Below are 19,331 nucleotides of genomic sequence, written 5' to 3'. Positions count from 1 at the left end.
GGCAGCGGCGGGCGGTTCCCGTGTGGCTTTTCTGTCCGCGCGCCACCTCTCCCAGGACGCCCGCCACCGGCCTCTCGCGTCTGCCGCCACGCAGAGCGCACGCCCCGCCGGTCTGCAAGCCTCCAGGAGGCGTCCTTGCGGGGACCGCCCGCACGCCATCGTCACCCCCCATGTCCCCACAGGCTCTTCTTCCGGAGGCACTACCCCGTGAGCAGCGTCATCTTCTGCGCGCTGGACCCGCAGGGCAGGAAGTAAGGACTGCGTGGCCCGGCTCGCGTGCGGCCCCGCCTGCTCAGTCCCTAAAGAAACTAACCTGATGTCCATTCTCTTGAATTTGCCAGGTGGGTTGCGGACGGCGTGGGCTCCAGGTGAGCTGCCAGCGCGACCCCACACTGTCCCTGTCCCCCTCCCAAGGGGTCCTCCTGAGGAAGTGACTCAGCGAAGCCAGTGGGCTGGGTCTGCACTGGGGGGTGGGGCCGGGCGCGGGCCCCGGGAGAGGTGGCGCTCAGGGTCAGCACGGAGGGACAGGATTTCCCGCCCTTCCCTGGTGGGGGAGTGCGCGCCCACAGGGGGACGGCCCCATCACCTGCAGTTGACCTCGGCGATGTCTGGTCAGTGTCCTCTCCCAGGGCTCCCGCTTCACAGCCCCTTGTCTGGGGCTCTCACAAAGGGCTCAGAGGCCTCCCGAGCCCCATGCTCGGCTGCAGAACTGGCTGCGCCCCCACCGCGTGGAATGTGTGACCCCATCGGTGACTCGAGTGCCCTGGGCCGCTCCCTCCCGTGGTGTGGGGGCCGCTAAACTCCAACAAAAAGCCCCTTCACGTCGCTGAGGGGGAGAAGGGAGCCTCCGCCGGGGCTGGGGCTCAGACAATGGCGGCGTTGTCCTGGGCCTGGGCTCCCAGACGCCTGCTCAGACCATGGCTGTGGTTCTTCCGAGAAGTCCCCGCGCCTGCTGCCTCCTGCCTTCCGGGCGGCACGCAGGGCAATGGGCTGTGAGCCCCAAGGAGGGACCTGGCCCCATGGGGGGTGGGGGGTGATGTCTGGGTGGCAGTGCATCCCTCTCGATCGCAGGAGCCGCCGATGGGGAGATGGCACCCGCATGGCCTGAGCTCCCGTGGGCTGCGACTCCCTGAGGACTCAGGGGTGGGGCTCAGGACCCCACCCCACGGGCTTCTGCAGGGCGGCACCAGGCATGGGGCGGTGCTGCGGTTTGGGCCCAGCCCTAGGGCCCCACCGCCCCACCTCTCGTGCTCACGCACAGGGTCCTGCCTGTGAAGGGGGGCAGGTGTCCGTCCGCGTGGCGCTGGGCCCCGACGGTCTCAGAGGAGGGGGCAGAGGCGGCATCAGGAAGCGGAGCTCTGGCCTTCACGGCCTCGATAGACGGGCCAGGACGCTATGACCACCTGTCTTTGCAGAGCCTTCGGGTTCGTGGCCCGGAAGCAGGGCAGCGCCTCGGACAACGTGTGCCACCTGTTCGCAGAGCACGACCCCGAGCAGCCCGCCAGCGCCATCGTCAACTTTGTGTCGAAGGTCATGATTGGCTCCTCCAAGAAGATCTGAGCCCCTCGCAGCTGGAGATGCCAGAGGGCTGGGCGGCCCCACCGTGTCCCTGCGGTGGCTCTGACCTTCCGGCTCCTTCAGCTTCCTGAGCACCACGCCACGCCCTGCGCCTTTCCTGAGACAGACGGCACCGGGTCCGTCTGCAGGTCGGCCCTTTCTGGTTGGGCACTGGGTGGCCCACCCAGCTCCACACCCAGGACCACACAAGGAACCGCGGGGTCCTGTGTGCCTCCCAGGACAGGGACGCACGTGTGATGCGGCTTAGTGCAGGTCCTTCCCGGACTGCGGGGCGTGGACAAGGGGACGACAGGATGAGCTGTGAGGACAGGGGCTGCTGTGACCGAGAGCCCCAGCCAGCCTGGCGACGGCTCCAGCCTCCAGTCCCGTTGGATCCGAAGGTGCACCATCTGCGAGGAGAAAGGGCAAAAACGGGAGTAAAATGCCATTTCCACGTACTTTGTAGTTTCTTTGCCAAGTCACTTGTGATCACACTTGTCACTGCGGCCTGTGTGGTGTCTCAGCACAGCAGCCACTGCCCCCCGCATGTCGAAGGCACCAGGAGAGAGGGTGACACTGCGGACTGGCTCCTGTGTGTGGTGACCATCGGGGTGTCATTTCCAGGCTTCAGGTGACATCCTTTCTAGAGTGGAAGGTTCTGGAAGGGTGGGACACGCTGAGCTCCAGGAGCTCCCCTCTGGTCTGTCATGTCCACACCTGTGGGCTCCTGGAGGGTCCCGTGGGCTTCAGGCTCCCTGAGCCGGGCGGAGGGCATCTCAGTCTCACAGGGACTTGGGCCCCACCTCGCCTCAGCCACAGTCCACACTGCATGCGCTGGCACACCTGTGGCAGGGCTGTGGCCCGTCACCTGCCCTGTCCGTGGTCACAGGTGGGGGCAGCCCGTGGCTCACCCTGAACTCTGGTTCTCCACTTCAGACCCCGAGCGCCAGCTCCTCTGTCCCCGAGTCGGCAGTGATGGCCCGCAGGCTGCGGTGGGGCGGACTCCGTGTGCAGTGGGTTAGGGTGTGGGGCGAGGAGCCAGGACTGGGAGGGGCGGGGGCTTGCCACTCAGTTCCGATTGCAAGTGCCTCCTTTCTGTGCCGAGCGTCTGTCGCGTCCTCCAAGGCGGACCTTGCCCCTCACACAGCCGGCATCTCCTCATCCCGCGTCCTACTCCCTGTGGAGGCTTGTCGCTGTCAGAATCTGGGAGGGGACCGGGTTGGTGCTGTCCCCAGGAGACGCTTCATCTCGAGGTGGCTCACACCCACGTCTGACCCAGAGAGGCAGGCCAGGCCCCTCATCTCTCAGGCAGAGGGAGGCGGGCGTGGGGCTGAGACGCACGACTCCAGGACCCGGAGACCTGGGTCTCCCGTGCAGTCGCATCCTGGATGCCAAGAAGCCGGGCATCTGGCAACAGCGTGTCCTCCCAGTGGCCGAGGGCCCCGGAGGTTTGCTCCAAGCAGACGGCTCCTGAGGAAGCCAGCACCTGGCTCTGACAAGCTAGTATGACGGGGCTCTTTGTGTGTTACACATGCATTACACGGGACCACATGCCCGTGACCTTGGCGCCAGGCTGTGGGTGAGCCCCACCACCCACCCGGCTCCACGCAGGGGTAGACCCTTCCCCCAGGCACCCTGGGTGCTCACCAGAAGTGTGCCATAAGCGTCACAGCCAGGGTCCCTCACTACCCTACGCTGGGTCCCTCCAGTGCTCACCTGTGAGCCTCTCCATGTCCTCAGTGTCAAAGACAGCCCGCGTCCCCTGATCTGCCATAACTGCTAGCGGGCATTTCCGCTTCTGGTCCGTTGTAAGGAGCACAGCCAGTGTGTAAATGAAGGTTCTGTAAGCCCTTTGTATAGTCACTGTCTGCTCCTCCAACGCCATCTCTGTTCAGAGTATAATAAAGTATTAACCTTCGTAACCCTCCGAGAGGCATCTGCTTCTGTGGCTGTAAGGCCTGAGGGTGTGCACAAGTGTGCGTGTGTGTGAGCGTCTGTCTGGGGAGCCCGCTGTGTCAACCACCAAGTCAGGCGGCCTGGGTCCTGGCAAGGCAGTGTTCATGGGGATAATGAGGCAGGCGTCAGTTGGCTGCCACCTGGGTGCCAAGTCCATGCCATGAGCTACAGTTCAGGTCCAAGCGGCCCAGTGCTGCCAGCCCGGGGCGTCTCCCAGCACCTCCTGCCACCTGGGCTGGGACAGGCCCACACGGGTCCCCCAGGGTGCAGATGACAACCACACACAGCCACAGCCTCCGCAGAGCCTGGAGCTGGCTTCTGTCGTCGTGAGCGCATTGGCAGCTCCCGCAGTTTAGGGCTTAGCTGCTGGCACGAACTTGGCGGTGACAGCAGGTGGCCGGCGCTCACCTGCAGAGCGTGACACTCTGGGAGACGGGCTGGGACACAGGGCAGAGTTGGCTCTTCACAGGTGCCCCTCATTTTGGTTTTACAGTATTTCTTTCCTGGTGGACACCACCCGTGTCCTCCTCATGGCCCTGCGTCTCTGCCCGGCACACCGTCCGTGGGACCGTCCCTCCTTCCGCACTTGGCCCTCTGTTTGGACAGGACGTCCCAGCAGAGCGGGTGGCCAGGCCCCAGGCGCCTGCGCAGTGCAGCCGAGAGCGCGGGCAGCACCGCCCCCTGGCGGCCGTCCGTCTTGCTGCCTCGAGGCGCCGAACTGCGGGGCGCGCGGGGCGGGGAGCCAGGCAGCCTCGTTTTGCGGCGGGAGCCGCGCTCTCCGGGCTCCTGGGGACCCCACGCCGCCCTGAGCGCCCGCCCCACTGTTCCCCGAGGGAGTGGGAGTGCGTTCCTGCCCCACCGCGTCCTCGCTGCGCCACGCTGCAGAAGACGAACGCACTGGGAGGAGACGAGAGAAAAGCCCGAAATGGCAGCGCAATGGCCGTTGTGCCGCACCGATCGGTGATTCCCTTTTTGTGAATTTTCAGACGCTGCCCCAGGGTTAAAGCCCTTTGTCTAAGGACCGCCCGCCCGTAGGGGCTGCGCGCGCGTCCGGGCCGGCAGGGGGCGCGCGGGGCGCGGGTCCCAAGCTCGCCGGTCACTGTCGCGTCCCAACGTTCGCGGGCAACACCCGCAGGGGGCGCTGCCGCGAAGCGGTCTGGCCCCACCCTGCCGGCCTCAGGAAGGGCCGGCTGTGCGACCCCGGCGCCCCCGTCTTCCTGCACGGCCGCCTCTGTCCTCAGGAGGGAACACAGTGGCCCTGGCCCTGTCTGTCCCCAGCCCCACAAAGGGCAAAGTGGGGAGGGGAGGACCCCACGGTGACCAGGCAGGCACCGGAGGTGGGGCTCGTCGTCCCACGGGGACTTTTGCTGAGCTCGACTTGCCCCTCAGCTATTCTGTCCCCCAAGCGCCGACAGAGAGTCCTAGGGTGTCGCCTCGTCCGAGAAGTTTGGTGTAAACATTGCCCGGCAATACCTGAGACCATCCCTTCGGGAGGCAAGGAGAGACCTCACGTGCAGTGACATCGGGGTCGCAGGGGGGCAAGTCCTGTTTTGACTCCGCGAGCTCTGGACCAGCTCCTTTGTTTACTTTAGGCCTGGAAGCGCTGGGCCACCCGATCCGATGACCTTGGAAGATAGCTTTTCCAGGAACTCAGGGGACGGGCTTCATCCCCTCTTTTATTTTTATAGTTCCCACAACAACTGTGTTTCTTCGCCTCCTCCAAGGCCGAACAAGTCACACTATTTCAGTGCCTTTCCCGAACTCCTCGATTTGTAACACGTGTGTGCCCATTTCTGGGCATTCACCCTAAAGAGCCACTAACACACGGACCTGAGTACAGCTTTGTGAACAAAGATCGTGGCTGAAGCCTTTAAATAGTGAAATAGTCACCCCGTACCTGTTCCCCAGCTTAGTGAAATGCGGCACGCCCACGTGATGAAACCGTCGTTCTTAAAAGGACGTCTCTCATTGTTTTGGTGTACGTGCTGTAGAATTTACTCAATCGAAACGTGCGTCCAGTGACTTTTTATAAGTTCACATTGTTGTGCGGCCGTCGCCACGACCCCGTGTGACGAGGTCACCCTCGCATTTCCTCGCAGCCCCGCTCCTGGGTCTGCGCTCCAAGGAACAGTGAACAGGTGTCAGTGAGCATCGCCCGCGAGTGTTCACGGCGCCGCCGCCCACAGCCGCCAGAGGGCGCCAGCAGCCCGCCTGCCCACCGGCTGGTGACCGGAGCCACCCTGAGCCACGGGTTGGCGCAGTGGAATACTGTTCTGCTGGAATACTGAAAACGATGCCACTGAGCTGCCCACTTAAAGTGGTTACGGTGGTGAAATGCGTGGTGCATATCTGTCACCTCCATAAAAACCAGGGACCGAGAACAAATGGGTCTTCGAGTGGTGGCACCATGCAGTGGAAAGGCCACGGCCTGTAGGCGTGGGACAGTTTGACGGTCGGGCCACCAATTCTCCAAGACCTCGGGCACACCTCTCAGAGGCCACCAGTCTGAGCTCAGGCTGGCTCCTCTCCCGGGCGCATAGACGGCCATCTGCCCCCCGCGTCCCACAGGGCCGTCCCCCGTGTGTCCGTCTCGTCTCCCCTTCTAAGGGCCCCGTCCCATGAGATCAGGGCCCACCCTAGTGGTTTCATCACCCTTACTCGCCTCTTCAAAGACCTGTCTCCCAACACTGCCCCCTGGGACGTTAAAACGGAAACTCCGCCTGGGAATGTGGGGCGGGGGGCGCAGTCCGTCCACAATGGCTATCGAGCGGTGGGGTGCCGGCTGTGAAGGAGGGGTGCAGGGCCGGGCCAGGGCTGCAGGACGGAGCCGGGATGTGGGAGAGGCTGCCCCTGCAGAGCCTGGGGTGCCCCGCGATGGGCTGCAGCAGGAGCACTGGGGTGGAGGGCGATGCTGCCTGCAGACCCAAGCCTGATGGCTGGGTGGGGCCTCGCGGTCCCTCCAAGGCCTGCCCCTGCCCCCCAGCTCCGGCGGGCAGCCCCCAGGCCAGGGCAGGCTGGCAAGGGTCTTCACGGGGGCCCACGCCAGCACCACACGTGGGCTGGAGGGGAGGCCAAGATTCCTAGTAGCTTTTCAGAGAAGTTACCAAACACTCTCCTTCCCTTTTCTGTAAACAAGGGAACTGCCAGAATGAAGCCTCTCTAGCCCTGTCCTCCCTCAAAGGGCGATGACAGGCCCATCCGTCACTTTTATCTCCGAGCGCTGAGCCGTGCCGGAGGGGGGACGCCTCTCCCCACGGCCGTGCACTTTTGTCCCCACTGGCCATTGGGCCTGGCGTCCACGGATGTTTACTTCAACTCCATCACTGAAGAAGAATGTTAAGTGTACAGCCTCACTGCGTCCCAAGTGCTGGGGGGTCTGGAGCCCTGCAACCCCTCAAGAAGAGCTCAGGAAGGGGGGGAAGCACATTTACAAATAACAAATTTGGAAATAACAGATCACTTTAGTTTGGGATATCTGCAACTTGCCTAGACATTTTTTTTTTTTAACAAGGATTCTCTGGAAATCAACAAAAAGAGGTCAACTGTCACAACAGTTGGGGAATGGCCATTAGAATCCCAACAGAGGCAAACGCGGGGACCAGGAGGGTTGGCGGGCTGTGCCAGGATCTGTCCGGAAAGTGACCGGCACGTGAGCACAGTCCCTTGGCCCCACAGCCGTCGCTCCGGAGCTTGGTCCCAGCGGCCCAGCGTGGCGCTTCTGGGCGGGAAGGACACGGCCGCCTGCCGGATGCCCCGGGCGCTCTCATCTCGTGGAGCTGCAACGGCCGCCCCACGAGAAGGGCTCTGCGCCCTGGTTTCCCTGCAAGGAAGCGGGGCCTGCCCGCCCCCCACCCAGGTCACAGGGCGGGCGGCTGTGGGGCTCTCGTGGGAACCTGCCCCGGACGCCCACGCCCCCGGGGTTTGAGCAGGTACACGCCGAGGGGCACGATCCCCGGGGCCGCAGCGCACTTGGGCGGAACGAATCAGTGCGCGGACCAGGGCGGCTGCACTGCGGCCGGCCCGTCCCCGCCCTCCCAGGCCTCCTGGAGGCCAGAGGCACACGTTCGCCGTGGGGCTCCTCCCGGGCAGACCTCCCGGGCGGAGGAGCCCTCTGAGCTAACGGGGCTCCGCGGCTCTGCTTCCGCTGAACGACGTGAGAGCAGCGCCCGCCCCGTAGGCTGCGGTGAGCGGCAAAGCACGGTGCACCCCTTGCTGGGCGCAGGGCCTGGACGGCCAAGCAGAGGGCGGTCTCCTTCTCCTCCTGCTTTTCTCGTGAGCAGACCCGCGTCAGGCAACCGGTTCGCGCAGTTCTTGTTTCCGGGTCATCGCCTGTGGCCACCAATATACCTGCACAGGGACAAAGGCCTTCCAGGGGATTTTGGCCCCACACTGGGTCAGACCGCACCAGCTGGGCGTGGCCCTGCCAGGCGTGGGGCCTGGCACCACTCTCCCCACCCGAGGGCGTCCAAACTGAGACAGCAGGACAGACCGGGGATCTGTTCGGGTTTCTCTCTTTCTCCAGAGCTGCCACTTGTTATTCTGGAGGCAGAGCCTCGGCGGCACCTGGCGTCCCTTCCAGGAGCAGTGTGGTGGGAGGCGTGGGTCATTCCTGGCAGTGCCAGCGGAGTGACCAGGCAGCGTGGTCTCTGGAGAATGGCCGGCAGCCACGGCCGGGGCTCAGCGGCCGAGGCTCCTCGTCATTGTGTGCTCTGGGCTCAGAGCCGCAGGGGCTTTTCAGGACTGGCTCCGTGTCAGGGCACGCAGCCGGGGCGGGGGGCCTCATGCTGGGGACCGAGGAAGCCAGGAGGGCAGGCCGGGCCTGGGGTCCAGGGCATGGCTTGTGTCCCTGGAGCGGGCCCCCGGCCCAGGCCCTGAGTGCTACAAGGTCAAGGGATGGGAAGGCCGCAAGGAGGGGCTGGACAAAACAGCTGAAGGAAGGCCGTGACCGCCGGTCCCACGACTAGTTTTAGAAAGAACGAAGGCATGTCTCTGACGTTGAGGCCGGAAACGCCCGATGTTTCTTTGGGTCTCTAATTCTGCATTGGAAACAAAGACAGTCGTCCCCCGCCCCCCTCCCCCCCCCCCCCCCCCCCCCCCCCCCGCCGCCGTGCTCTAACCAAAGGCACGCTGGCTGCAGACAGCTGAAGCTGTCAACTACAGGACGAGGTGGAGTCTAAGCCGCTGGGGACCTCACTTCCCGGAGACTGCTGCTGTCACGACGACAGGGGGTCTGTCCTGAATCTCTCTTTTTCTCTGCGCAGGTGGGGTGATGCCGCTCTGACAACCAGTGTGCGGCTTCCTCGGCTCCGGTGGTTTTCCACCCACATTTTCTGGGTGCCGGGAAACTCGTTCTCACGATGGTTTTAGAGGCTGCGTGCCGTCCTGTCTGGGGGGGGCATGTCATTCTGCTTTTCTGCTGCCACCACCTACCAACTCACAACGCCGTGTTAAAGGTGAACTCTCCCAGGTTCGTCGGGCGGCTGGCTCTCGGGGGTGGGCTCTCAGTCCGGGTCTCTGGTGCGGTTGGGCTGGTGACTGGGACTGACGTCAGCTGAGGGGCAAGAGGGCTGGGTGTCGACGGAGGTTCACCCTCGTGTGTGGCACCTCGGTGGGGTCGGCTTCCACAGCGGGGCGCGCCAGGGACCGTTTCCTCTCCACGCGGCCTTGGAGGGGCTGCTCGGGCTCCCTCGCACCATGGCGGCCTCAGGGTACTCGGCTTTCCGTAGGGCAGCAGGCGTCTCCAAGAATCCACGTTCCAAGAGATGGGGTGGGCGGGGACGTGGTAGCTTGGGAATCACACTCGTCACTCCAGTCTTGTGCATCTGGGCAACAAGCTCGCCGGGACGTAAAGGCCGTGAGTCCTGGGTCATCGGAGACCGCCTGCCCCCTGCGGCTGCTTGGGTATCGCCGCTTCACCGCTGTGAATGCCCCGCCACAAGCTCTTCCTGTGCGTGTTCCGGTGTGCGTTTCTGCCTAGGAAACATTTACTGGGGGAACAGCAGGAGGGCGATCTGGCCGTGAATCGATGCGTCACAAAGACGCAGGTGAGGGACAGGGACTCAGGGCCTCAACGCATTCGGTCAGACAGACAGGAGCCTCCGGAAGCTGGGAATCCCACGGCCCGGAGTACCTCGGGCCCCGGTGCCCGAGGGTGCTTCACCCTCAGGACCCCGCTCAGTCTCTGCCAAGGGACCAACGCGGACGCAGGAGAAGCAGCGTGGATGAAGCGGGAGCAGCGGACGTTCGTAAGCCCTCGGCGACGTCGGGTGCCAGCTCCGAGGGGAGAGGCAGGCGGGGGCCGCACACGAGGGACCAGCCGCACCGCCCCGTATTTATCACCATCTTTAGTTTCTGCTCTGCTGACGGCCCGTTTCCATGTAATTGTGTGTGTGTTTCAAAAAATATTAGGCTGTAACAAATTTTATTTGAGATTTCTCAACATGATTAGCGCCTTATTTTGGGATAGGCGAATAGGAAATTATTTCAGTACATTTTAAAATACTTTATTTATGGTCTGTAAACATGCTTAAAATTCTTATAATGTCCAATCTATCTTTTCATTCCCACCTTCATTTATTTTAGTGTCCTGTGATTGCCAAGTCCTTTGCCCACCAGAAAAACAGTCCCTGCTTTAGCAAATTCCAGGTTTCGCTCTCGAATCTATCAGGAATTCTTGTCACACACGGTATGAGATGGGAGCTCCTGATTTCGAGGTGTGATGACAAGTGATTTCCCCCCACCCCTTGGCCTGCCTCCTTCCTGCCGGGATGGCTCCTCTCCTCGGTCACACGAAGTTCCCACGTGGACGTGGACGAAGGCCACCTCTGCTCGTTAACAGGGGTCTGTGAAAATCTGCTGCAAGGAGGGGAGGCCTGAGCCTTCCGTCTCATTCCTCTCGGACTCCGTGGGTCCCGCAGGCGGCCGGGGCACTGCTGAGTGACCGTGTGGCCATGTGAGGCCTTGGGAGGGGCAGGGCGCCAGCTGGAGGGACTGCGCTCAGCTCCCGCTGCACCGAAGATGAGCCCGGACCAGAGGGGGCTGATGCGGTGCCACGAGCTCAGCTCTCACCGTGTGCACAGTTCCCTGCCTGTGGGAAGGCTGAGCCTGGCTGCCCCGGCCCCCGCCACACAGCCTCCGAGACCAGGCACCCTTCCAGGGACCAGAACAAGGATCCTGGAGATCAGGGTGCGGGGCGATCTTCCTTCTTGTCGCGTTGCCAATGCCCGTTGCCAGGTTGCCCCGTGGATGCTGCGCGGAGTGCAGGACACCAAGGGAGCGCAGCTCACTTTGCTAGCGGGGCTGGGCGGCAGTCGGGTTGGAACTGGGTCAGCACGGGGCGGAGGGCACAGGGGCGCTGGGACGTGGGCCACGCAAGGAGCAGAGAGCCAAGAGGGGGCGGAGTTGGGGGGGGACTGACCTACTTGAGAGACTCCCGGAGGCGCCACCAGCCCGCACTGGAGACCCCGGCTCGTGCTCCCTCTCACCCAGTCCCCTGCGTGGTGTTCCCGACGCACCAGCGGCTGCTCCCGGGGCCTGGTGCAGACCCAGCCCCGGGCAGCTGGAGGGAAAGAGAGGCCTCAGGTCAGCGGGTTGCACGTTCCAGAAGGCTCTGCAGTGGGGGCGCTGCCAGGCACGCTGGGCCGCGGTCCCCGTGCCCACGTGAGGAACACTGTTCACTGTTGTTGGGGGCCTCTTCCCCGGCAGGGTGGTCACAGCCACCCTGCCCTGCGTCCGTGCGGGCCCACATCCGGGATTTAGGAAGAGCCCCAACAGGACTGGGAAAACGCAAGCTGATAAAGACGCAGACAAAGAGGAACGCGGCCAACGTCCCCCAGCCACCCCTGTCCCCACCCTGCCCTGGCCTGCCCTTCACATCACAGAGACAGACAGATGGACATGTGAGAGTAAACAGTAAAGAGAAATGTCAAAATAACGGAAGATGGAGAAAAAAATCATTGCAGCCAAAAACCTTTAAACATTGAGTCGAAAAGTGGAAACGTGGGAATAAATGATAAAAGGAAGACCAGTTAAAATAAGGGTCAGCTCAATAAACTTCTTAAGAGCAAGGGAACGGGAGCAAAAGCTGCCACAACAGAAAACTGGCCCAAAAAACCAGTCGTGAAAGAAAAAGAACGGGAAGGCAGAGGAAAGCGCCTGTGGGGCTGAAGAAGCTAAAGTGAGTGCACAGTAACTGGAGACGTGGAGACGAGGCTGATCTCTGTGAACAGGTGATCTGAGAAATGGAGCCCTGGCTGGTGGCCCAGTTGGTTGGAGCGTTGCCCCCGACACCCCAAGGCTGCTGGTTCGATCCCCACTCAGGGCACAAACAGGAATCAGCCAATGAGTGATCAGTAACTGGAACGACAAGTTGATCTCTCTCAAATCAATAAACAGGAATATTTTTTGATGGGGAGAAGTAAAAACAGACTCAAACACCAGGGAAAGGGCCCAGTGTCAGTCAGAAGTGTGGAGGAGACCGTGTACGGCAGAGTCACAAGGGTTAAGTGTGTTTAACACAGAATAAACGGACCCTCAGAGGTTATGGCAGAAACAAATTGCAGCAAAAAGCCCCAGAGCTGAAAGCCAGCAACTGAGGCGTGTCCTCGGCCGGGTCCCCAAGCGGGGACACTGGCCGGGGCCTGGCACCCGGGGCCACACTGATATGCCCGGCGGTGCCCGTGTTTGCCAGGGGTGGGGGCACCTTGAGCAGAAAAACCCTTTCAAGCCCGATCGCCGTGGAGACCGTGAGGTTAGGCTTCCTGGTCAGCCTGGCCGGGCCGCCGCACCCCGCTGTGCAGTCTCGATGGTGTCCTGAAGGTGTGTCTTCGGGTAAAACTATGAACCCTCCACACCTGTGGGCTGGCCTCATCCAGTCTCAACCCCTTCCCAGCAAAGACTGACGGTCCCCACGATGGAGAGAGGCGGCTCCGTCTCCAGGCTGCCAGAGGAGCACCTGCCTCAGTCTCCCGCCTGCGGCTGGCCTGCCCCCGGGCTTCAGACTCAAGGCTCCCCGCTGAGTTTGCAGTCAGACTTGTCAGGCCCCCACCAAACGGCCGATCCCTCAAGGCACCCCCTCGCCCCCTCTACTTCTATGCATGAGGCTCTCATCCCGTTGGTCTGTGTCCAAAGGACCCGACTAGCACAGGGACTGTTGCCTGCATTTCTGTATAAAGAGGGTGAGGCTCGGGGAACCTCGGGCGCTGGGCCCCCCATCCCATGGTGCAGCCCCCCGTCCCATGGTGCGGCAGGGCCATGCGTCCCGGCGGCCACCCGGGCAGTGAGACCCGTGTGGTGGCCTGGGCGTCCCGGATCAGGGCAGCGCTGACGGCAGCTCTCCGGTCCTTCGGGGCGCTTGGGAAGACCCAGACACACGCCTGGTGCGTGCGTTTGAGGCACAGACAGCCCCCAGGGAAAGGTGCTGAGTCTTGTCAGTTTGTGCCTTTTCCTGGTCCCAGGAAGCAGCTGGACGATCGAACTCAGTGGCCCCCTTGGGGTCTCCCTTGCGGAGCAGCCGGGAGCCATGGCCGTGGGTGTGAGACCGGCTGCCCCCAGCTGGGCTGTGGCCTGCAGGGCCCTGCGGGGAGTTGAGGGGGATCCAGCCAGGACAGGCTCCGGTGGTTTCCAGACACGAGGGGCCCCGAGGACTGCAGGGGTGGTGTGGATGCTGGTCCAGGTTCCTCAGCGGCTCAAGGGACGTCCTGGGCTCCATGGGGGGGGGAGCTGCCAGGAAGCAGGGTCGTGGGGGAGGGGAGGGAGCAACGGGGCGTGTGGCCTGTGTTTGTGGGCGGGGGGGGGTGTGGATTAGGGGGTGTGAGCAGCCGACACATGGGCCCCGGACTCTGAGTGGGGGCTGTCTGGGCAAAGCCACCGGGAGGCTGGAGGCTGAGGCTGGAATGTGTAGCCCACGCCATGTGGCAAGGTCTCTTATGGACCGTTTTATTTATTTATTTATTTTTAATTTAACAGCCTGGCTGCTGAATCAACATGAGGGGGATCGTAAGTTAAGAAGGAAAAATGAACGAGGTGTCACTGAGCAGCAAGAAAGGAAGAAAGAAGAAGAAAGAACCCGAGATGTAAGAAGATGGGGAAAAAGATAAATGGAAAGAATAAAATAAGTAAAAGCAGTTTTCTGCCGTCCTCAGCCCGAAGATCACCTCGCCAACTATGCGAACCCCGCAAGTGGAAGTTAGGAGGGAAGAAGTGTCCGGGAAATGGGTGCCACCCTGGCGTGTCCATGTCAGCGGAGACGGAGCCCAGTGGAATGGAACTCCTCTGTGCTGGGCCGGCTCACGGCCCCTCGGCCTTTTGTCCCGCTCCCCGGTGGGTGCAGGGAGGACCCTCCCCCAGCCCCGGTGCAGACAGACACACAGACAGGTGGACAGGTGGAGCCCTGGGCCTGCTTCCAAGCAGCAGCCCTGAGCAGAATTGCCCGGGGTCCCTGCCGGTGGGGGCCCCGTGGCGGGGGCAGGCCCACACTGGGATGCTGCGTGCACCTCAGAGCCCCTGCCTGAGAGGGCTGCCCGGGCCTGGGGCACACGCATGTGAGCGGTGAGTGGGTGGTTCTGCGTGCGTGGTTTTGCACGAGAGGGGCCTGCTGGTCCTCAAGCCGCGGCAGCCGGTCCTGAAGTCCCTGTGTCTGTCCTCACACTAACTGAACAGCTGAGACTCCGCCCCCACCCCGCTCCTGCCGGGCATGTGCCCAGGGTTCTGCAGGGGGGTGCTGCACCCTTCGCTCTGCTTAGTTCAGGAACGTCCACGCCACAGCCCGGCCACTCGCCCGCGGGGATGGGGTCCTCGCTGCCCGTGGTCTGAGGGCTCTGGGGCCCGGCCGTCCTGGGCCTGGTTGGGCGCCGGACCATCTGCGAGCCGCCTGGCCCCGAGTCCCGGTCTGCAGTGAGTTCCGAAGCACACAGACAAGCGCTGTGGGCGGGGCTTCCTTTTCCACGTTGCAGGATGACAGTCCTGGCCGATGTGATGTCGTTAGACGCCCTTCCTGCCTCAGAGACCTCGGGTCAGCGCTGGGGGTCCCAGCGGGAGCCCACCCAGGAGTGGGACCTGCCCCAGGCCTGACCTGCGGGCCAGCGCCCTTACTAGTCCACGTCTCCGCCCCTCACAGGCCTGGGGACAGGCGCTCCCACAGCCCCTGTGCTAGGATGAGCTGCCTGGGGAGGTCACCCTGTCACACCTGGAGGACTGCTGTGAGGCCCAGCCTTCATCCCCTTCCCTTCACCAGACTGTGGGGCCTCCCCGTGAAATGTCCCCAGACAGTGTCAGCTCACGCTCGCGGCCCCTCCCAGCTCTGACAGTGCCCAGTCCTGTGGGGCCCGAGCAGCCCAGGATGAGCTGCCCGTCGGGGGGAGTGGGGGGAGGCACAGAACACCAGGCCCTGGAACCTGGGTCCCGAAGCGGCGTGGGGGCGGGGTTAGTGGGATCCTCACAGGGGAGGGGTCGTCCCAGCAGGCACCCTGGGGACTGGAGACCCAGGCCTCGCCTCACTTTTCGTTTTTCCCCACGCCTCAAGGGAGGCCTCCGGTCCTGCTGAGGGGGCAGCGGACAGTCACACAGCCAGCCCGTCCCCTCTGCGACTTCCACGTTGGCCACAGACTGGGGACATTCGAGGGCGTGCAGGGGTGAGTCTGCACACATTTCGGTTTTACGGGTGAACCCTGGGCCCTGCCGCTGGCCCCACCTTCTCTCTCCCCATCTCCCTCTCTGTCCCTCTTCGTCCCCCCCGTCTCTGTCTGTGTGACCGTCTGTCTGTCTCTCACTCTCTGTGCCTGTGGGTCTTCTTCTCCGGCCTGTGTTTCCTGTCCCCCAACCGTGGACGCGGCGCCCCCTCGCTCTGGGCAGTACGGCTTGGACACACCATTCGGCTGAAAGCAGGGCCCCCAACCCGCGGCCCCACACAAAATCGTCAATTTACTGGAAACCCTCTTTTTGCTCATTAGTGTTCGTTAGTGTTTGTGTATTTAACATGTGGCCCCAAGACAACTCTTGTTCCAGCGCGGCCCAGAGACGCCCAAAGGGTGCGCACCCTGGTTTAAAGCGTCTACTTGTCCTGCTGGCTCCTCGTGAGCCTTTTGGGGCAACCTGTCTCCTCTGGAGTCTGCTGGGAATCTGATCGATGGCAGGTACCTTCCCGAGCAACAGGCACGGCCCCTCCCGTGTGGCACCTGCAGACACGGGCCACTCGGAGCACTTCCCGGGCCGCGGTGGAGACAGAGAGAGGACAGGATAGGAGCCAGGTCGGGGCCGCAGGAGGCTGAGCCGGGCAGAAGGGCCCCGGGTCGTGCCCAACACCATCCGCTGGGGCCGGAGAGGGGCCTGCTGTTCTTACAGAGTGGCCTTGACCGGACACGAAGCGTGATGTTCCAGCTGGATGGACGCTGTCCCCCCTTGTCCTGAGGACGCCAGGCCAGGAGTCCCGGGTGACCGTGGACAGCTCTGGTGCAGGTCAAGGCTGGGTTTGTTCAGTGAGTGCTCGGGACGGACTCGCATTCTAAGTGCCGGGGTGGGGGACGGACGGAGCGGCCTGTGTCCATCTGGGGTCAGAGGGGCAGGGCAGTGACCACAGAAACAAGGGGGTCATTTCGGAGAGTGGCCGGGGCAACAAGGGAAACACAGGCCAGTGAAGGGTCGGAGCACAGGCGGGAAACACTCTCGGAGGGGGCGGGGTGTGAGGGAGCGGCTGGCCACCAACAGGCATGGGGAGGGGGTGCTGGGGCAAGAGCGACCCCACGCAGAGGCTGCAGGAGAAGGCTCACTGTGTCCAGGGCCAGTTGCTGGGGTCAGGGCGAGGTGGGGTCTGCTCCCGCTGCGGCCGTAACCAGCAGGAAGCTCTGCTTCTGTCTGGTGTCAGCCTGCAGGATGGGGTCTCTGAGGCCCCCAGGCCCCTTAACACAGTACAAGCTGGGAAGACCGAGCACCCCCAAAGCCCCTGACCCTTGTCCTGCTTGCCTCCTCTCCGTGGACCCCAAACCGCTCTGGGGCCCCTCAGGTCACTGTGCCCCTCACTGCTCTGGGACCAGGGTGGGGTGAGGAGGGACCCCGTCTGCCGTGGGCTGGCAGGGCCCTGTCAGCCAGAGTGATGCTGGCCCCTGTAAGGGCCACACCCGCCCCAGTGGGGAGGAAAGGAGGAAGTCGTCCAAGTCTGCTTCTCCTTGAATCACACCCCAGCCCATGTGTGCCAGGCATTGGGGGCTTCTCCCAGCACAGGTGGTAAATGAGGACCTGCCTTTGAGGGTGGGGGTGGATCCCCCAAACTGTCCCCTCTGTCCACGGACGGTGACGCCTTCCCCTCGGAGCGGCTGTGCTGGAGGACATTGCTGGCCCTGTCTCCCAGTTCCCAGCCCCCTCCGCGAAGGCCTAGGGGACACAGAAGCAGCCTTGGGGGACAGAGAGGGCGACAGAGAGGGAGCGGGGAGCCCGCTGACCTGCGTTCTCTCAGGCAGTACCTGGCGCACTGCCGCAGCACGGGCGCAGGTAGCGACTGTAAAGCAGGTGCGTGCGGACAGGCCCCACGGGTCTCGGAAACGGGCTCGGAGAGCCCGAGTGGGGAGGGCCGACACGGGGGGTGGGGGGCGCTCCGTGGGCAGGTGCGGGGGGGGGGGGGTGCGTGGCACTGGGGACCCTAACGCTTTGCTCAGTGCTCGGGCTTGTTCTGAAGGCCTCATCTCAACACTGCCGTGCACAGCTCAAGTGCTTCTGGAACTTTCCGCCAGTACCAGATGGGGCCGAGCCTCAGTTATCCGTCTGAACCTTCAAAACAAACTTGGTGGATTGAGGAAGAACACCTTTGAGTTCTTACAATGCAAAGCAAAGCTGGGAGGTCGGCATCAGCCTCTGTGCTCTGTCCAGCAGGTGGCGGCCTCGGACCAGGAATCCCAGGACCAGTTGCCCGGTAGGAGCCCAGGAAAGTGAGGGCTTTTCCGGGATGCGGGGAAAGCCCAATGCGGGAAGTGCTGTGGAGTTTCCTGCCCTTGAACGCCGGGTCTGGTATGAGGAAACCCACGCTCTCGCGTGGCCGGACACGGGTTTCTCCTGTTTCTGCAAAGCGAACACGAGGCGCTTCCGTGCCCAGCTCCTCCGTGGTTCCTTGCTGCGCCTCCTCTGCCTCTCCTGTCCACGCTGGGTTTCCCACCGTTGGCCTGATTTCCTGGATGAACCCCGTCCTCAGCTCAGAGGTGGCCTGTCTGCCCTGGGTCCTGGCGGAGACTCACCTACTCAGCAGCCACAGCACACCGCTGGCGCCAGACCTTCAGTGTCAGACGCCGACGCGGACTGGAAACAAGGCCCACTGCTCCAGGGGCGGCCGCTCACAGGACGCGGCAACCGCAGGGCCGCTGGCCTCCACCGCGGGGCCCAGGTCAGCGGGTTGCTCACTGAACGCCCACCGGAGCACACCTGCCCATCAGGAGCACACCTGCCTGAGTGGGTCAGCACGGCAGAGCCGGGCCGAGAGCTATGCACCCTCTGCCTTGCCCTCATGCGCCCCGGGCCTCGGTCACTCGGGCACCCGGCCACGGGCACACGGGCAGACGGCTGCGTCCCGCTTCCGCAGGACAGGTGTCGCTCAGCAGGACTGGGTTTCCGCAGGACTGGGTTTCCGCGTCTGCCTGAGTGCTGGCCCCGCGGGAGCACCTGCATTGCGCTCCCTCTAGCACTCACGCTCCTGTTCCTACCTACCACGGAGATGCAGGTGGAACGGGCCTTTGGCCAAGTGATCCTCACAAGATCAGAAGGGAAAACAAAACTACCTTTTCACTAGGCGCACGCCCGTCATCTGCACGTGACAGCAACGTGGGGAAGCCGTGACTGAGCCTCAGGACGCCCGAATTCAAGGTCCGCCCACTCCCGAGGAAGTGGCCCCGCGGTGGACGGGCTGATGACGTTCTTCTCGGATGAGAAGCGAAGATGCTCCACTGAGCGGACCCTCTCCGAACTCCTGGCTTCCACAGTGCTCCTCCTCCAGAAGGAGCGCCACCGGGAGACGGCAGAAAACGCCGCAGCCCTGGGTCTGAGCGTCGGGCGGTGGTTGGGAGCTGGGGCTCCAGGCGCATTCGCACAGTCTGGGCCCGAGGGTTCGGCAGCCAAAAGGCGGGGACCCGGCTCTTCGAGGCCCTGTAAGTGCTGAAACAATACAGCTGTTTCATTCTTCCAGTACCACTTTTTATCGGACGGGACTTTAATTATATAAAACTGCATTTCCGTGAACTCATGTTCCCTTTAGACTCTAGACGACACATGGAGTCTCTCCCAGGAACGAGAATGTTCCTTCCGTGGTTCCTTCCGTGGCTCATCCGTGTGCTCGGTGATGGCACACGGTTCTCTCTGTTCCCATCGTGGTGGGGGGGCAGTGAAAGAAACATGGGCATCTTTGGGTGGGATTCGAAAACAATGTTTATTGCTGTTCCTACAACCAGAAGCTGAGAAAACTCCCAGCATCAAAAGTAGCCCTTTTTACTTGATTTCTTCTTCATCACGAGTGTGGAGAGTGGGAGCCACCGCTCTCCGGGGACAGGCGGCGCGGTGCCGGCGCCTGTGGCAATGCACAGCCCTGAGGGAGGGTCACCTGTCAGCCACTTATGAGTCCTGCGTGCGTGCCGAGTGCAGAAGCACTTTGGGACTTCCTCCCCTCGGCAAACAGGCTCGAGGGACGTGCAGGGACGATGACTAAAGTGACTCCCTTCGTGGTCTGTTAGGCAGAGGGAGTTACAGCTGCGTTCCTCCACAACCCCAGGCTGCATTTCGGTTGTGCCCCAAATCCACGCCCTTCTCTCCAAAAGAGGTTTCTTGGGGACAAATCAAACCACCCCGAG

The 19,331-nt window shown here is 63.0% G+C and overlaps 1 protein-coding gene across 7 annotated transcripts in view; it reads left to right on the top strand.

The window, feature by feature from the left end:
• Window positions 1–3,484, top strand: part of TNS3 (tensin 3) — a 106,434-nt gene extending 102,950 nt beyond the window's left edge. For all 7 annotated transcript variants that reach the window (XM_053926993.2, XM_053926990.2, XM_053926991.2 and 4 more), the window contains 3 exons: window positions 183–251; window positions 342–368; window positions 1,416–3,484. In XM_053926993.2, the coding sequence (XP_053782968.1) occupies window positions 183–251; window positions 342–368; window positions 1,416–1,560 (241 nt within the window). In that variant the 3' untranslated portion in view covers window positions 1,561–3,484. The remainder of the gene's footprint in view (window positions 1–182; window positions 252–341; window positions 369–1,415) is intronic.
• Window positions 3,485–19,331: the final 15,847 nt, after the last annotated feature.

The sequence above is a fragment of the Desmodus rotundus genome, chromosome 6 (genome assembly GCF_022682495.2).
Source record: "Desmodus rotundus isolate HL8 chromosome 6, HLdesRot8A.1, whole genome shotgun sequence".
Classification (NCBI taxonomy): domain Eukaryota; kingdom Metazoa; phylum Chordata; class Mammalia; order Chiroptera; family Phyllostomidae; genus Desmodus; species Desmodus rotundus.
Note: the sequence above shows the minus strand (reverse complement) of the source record. Positions and strands in the feature narration are given on the sequence as shown.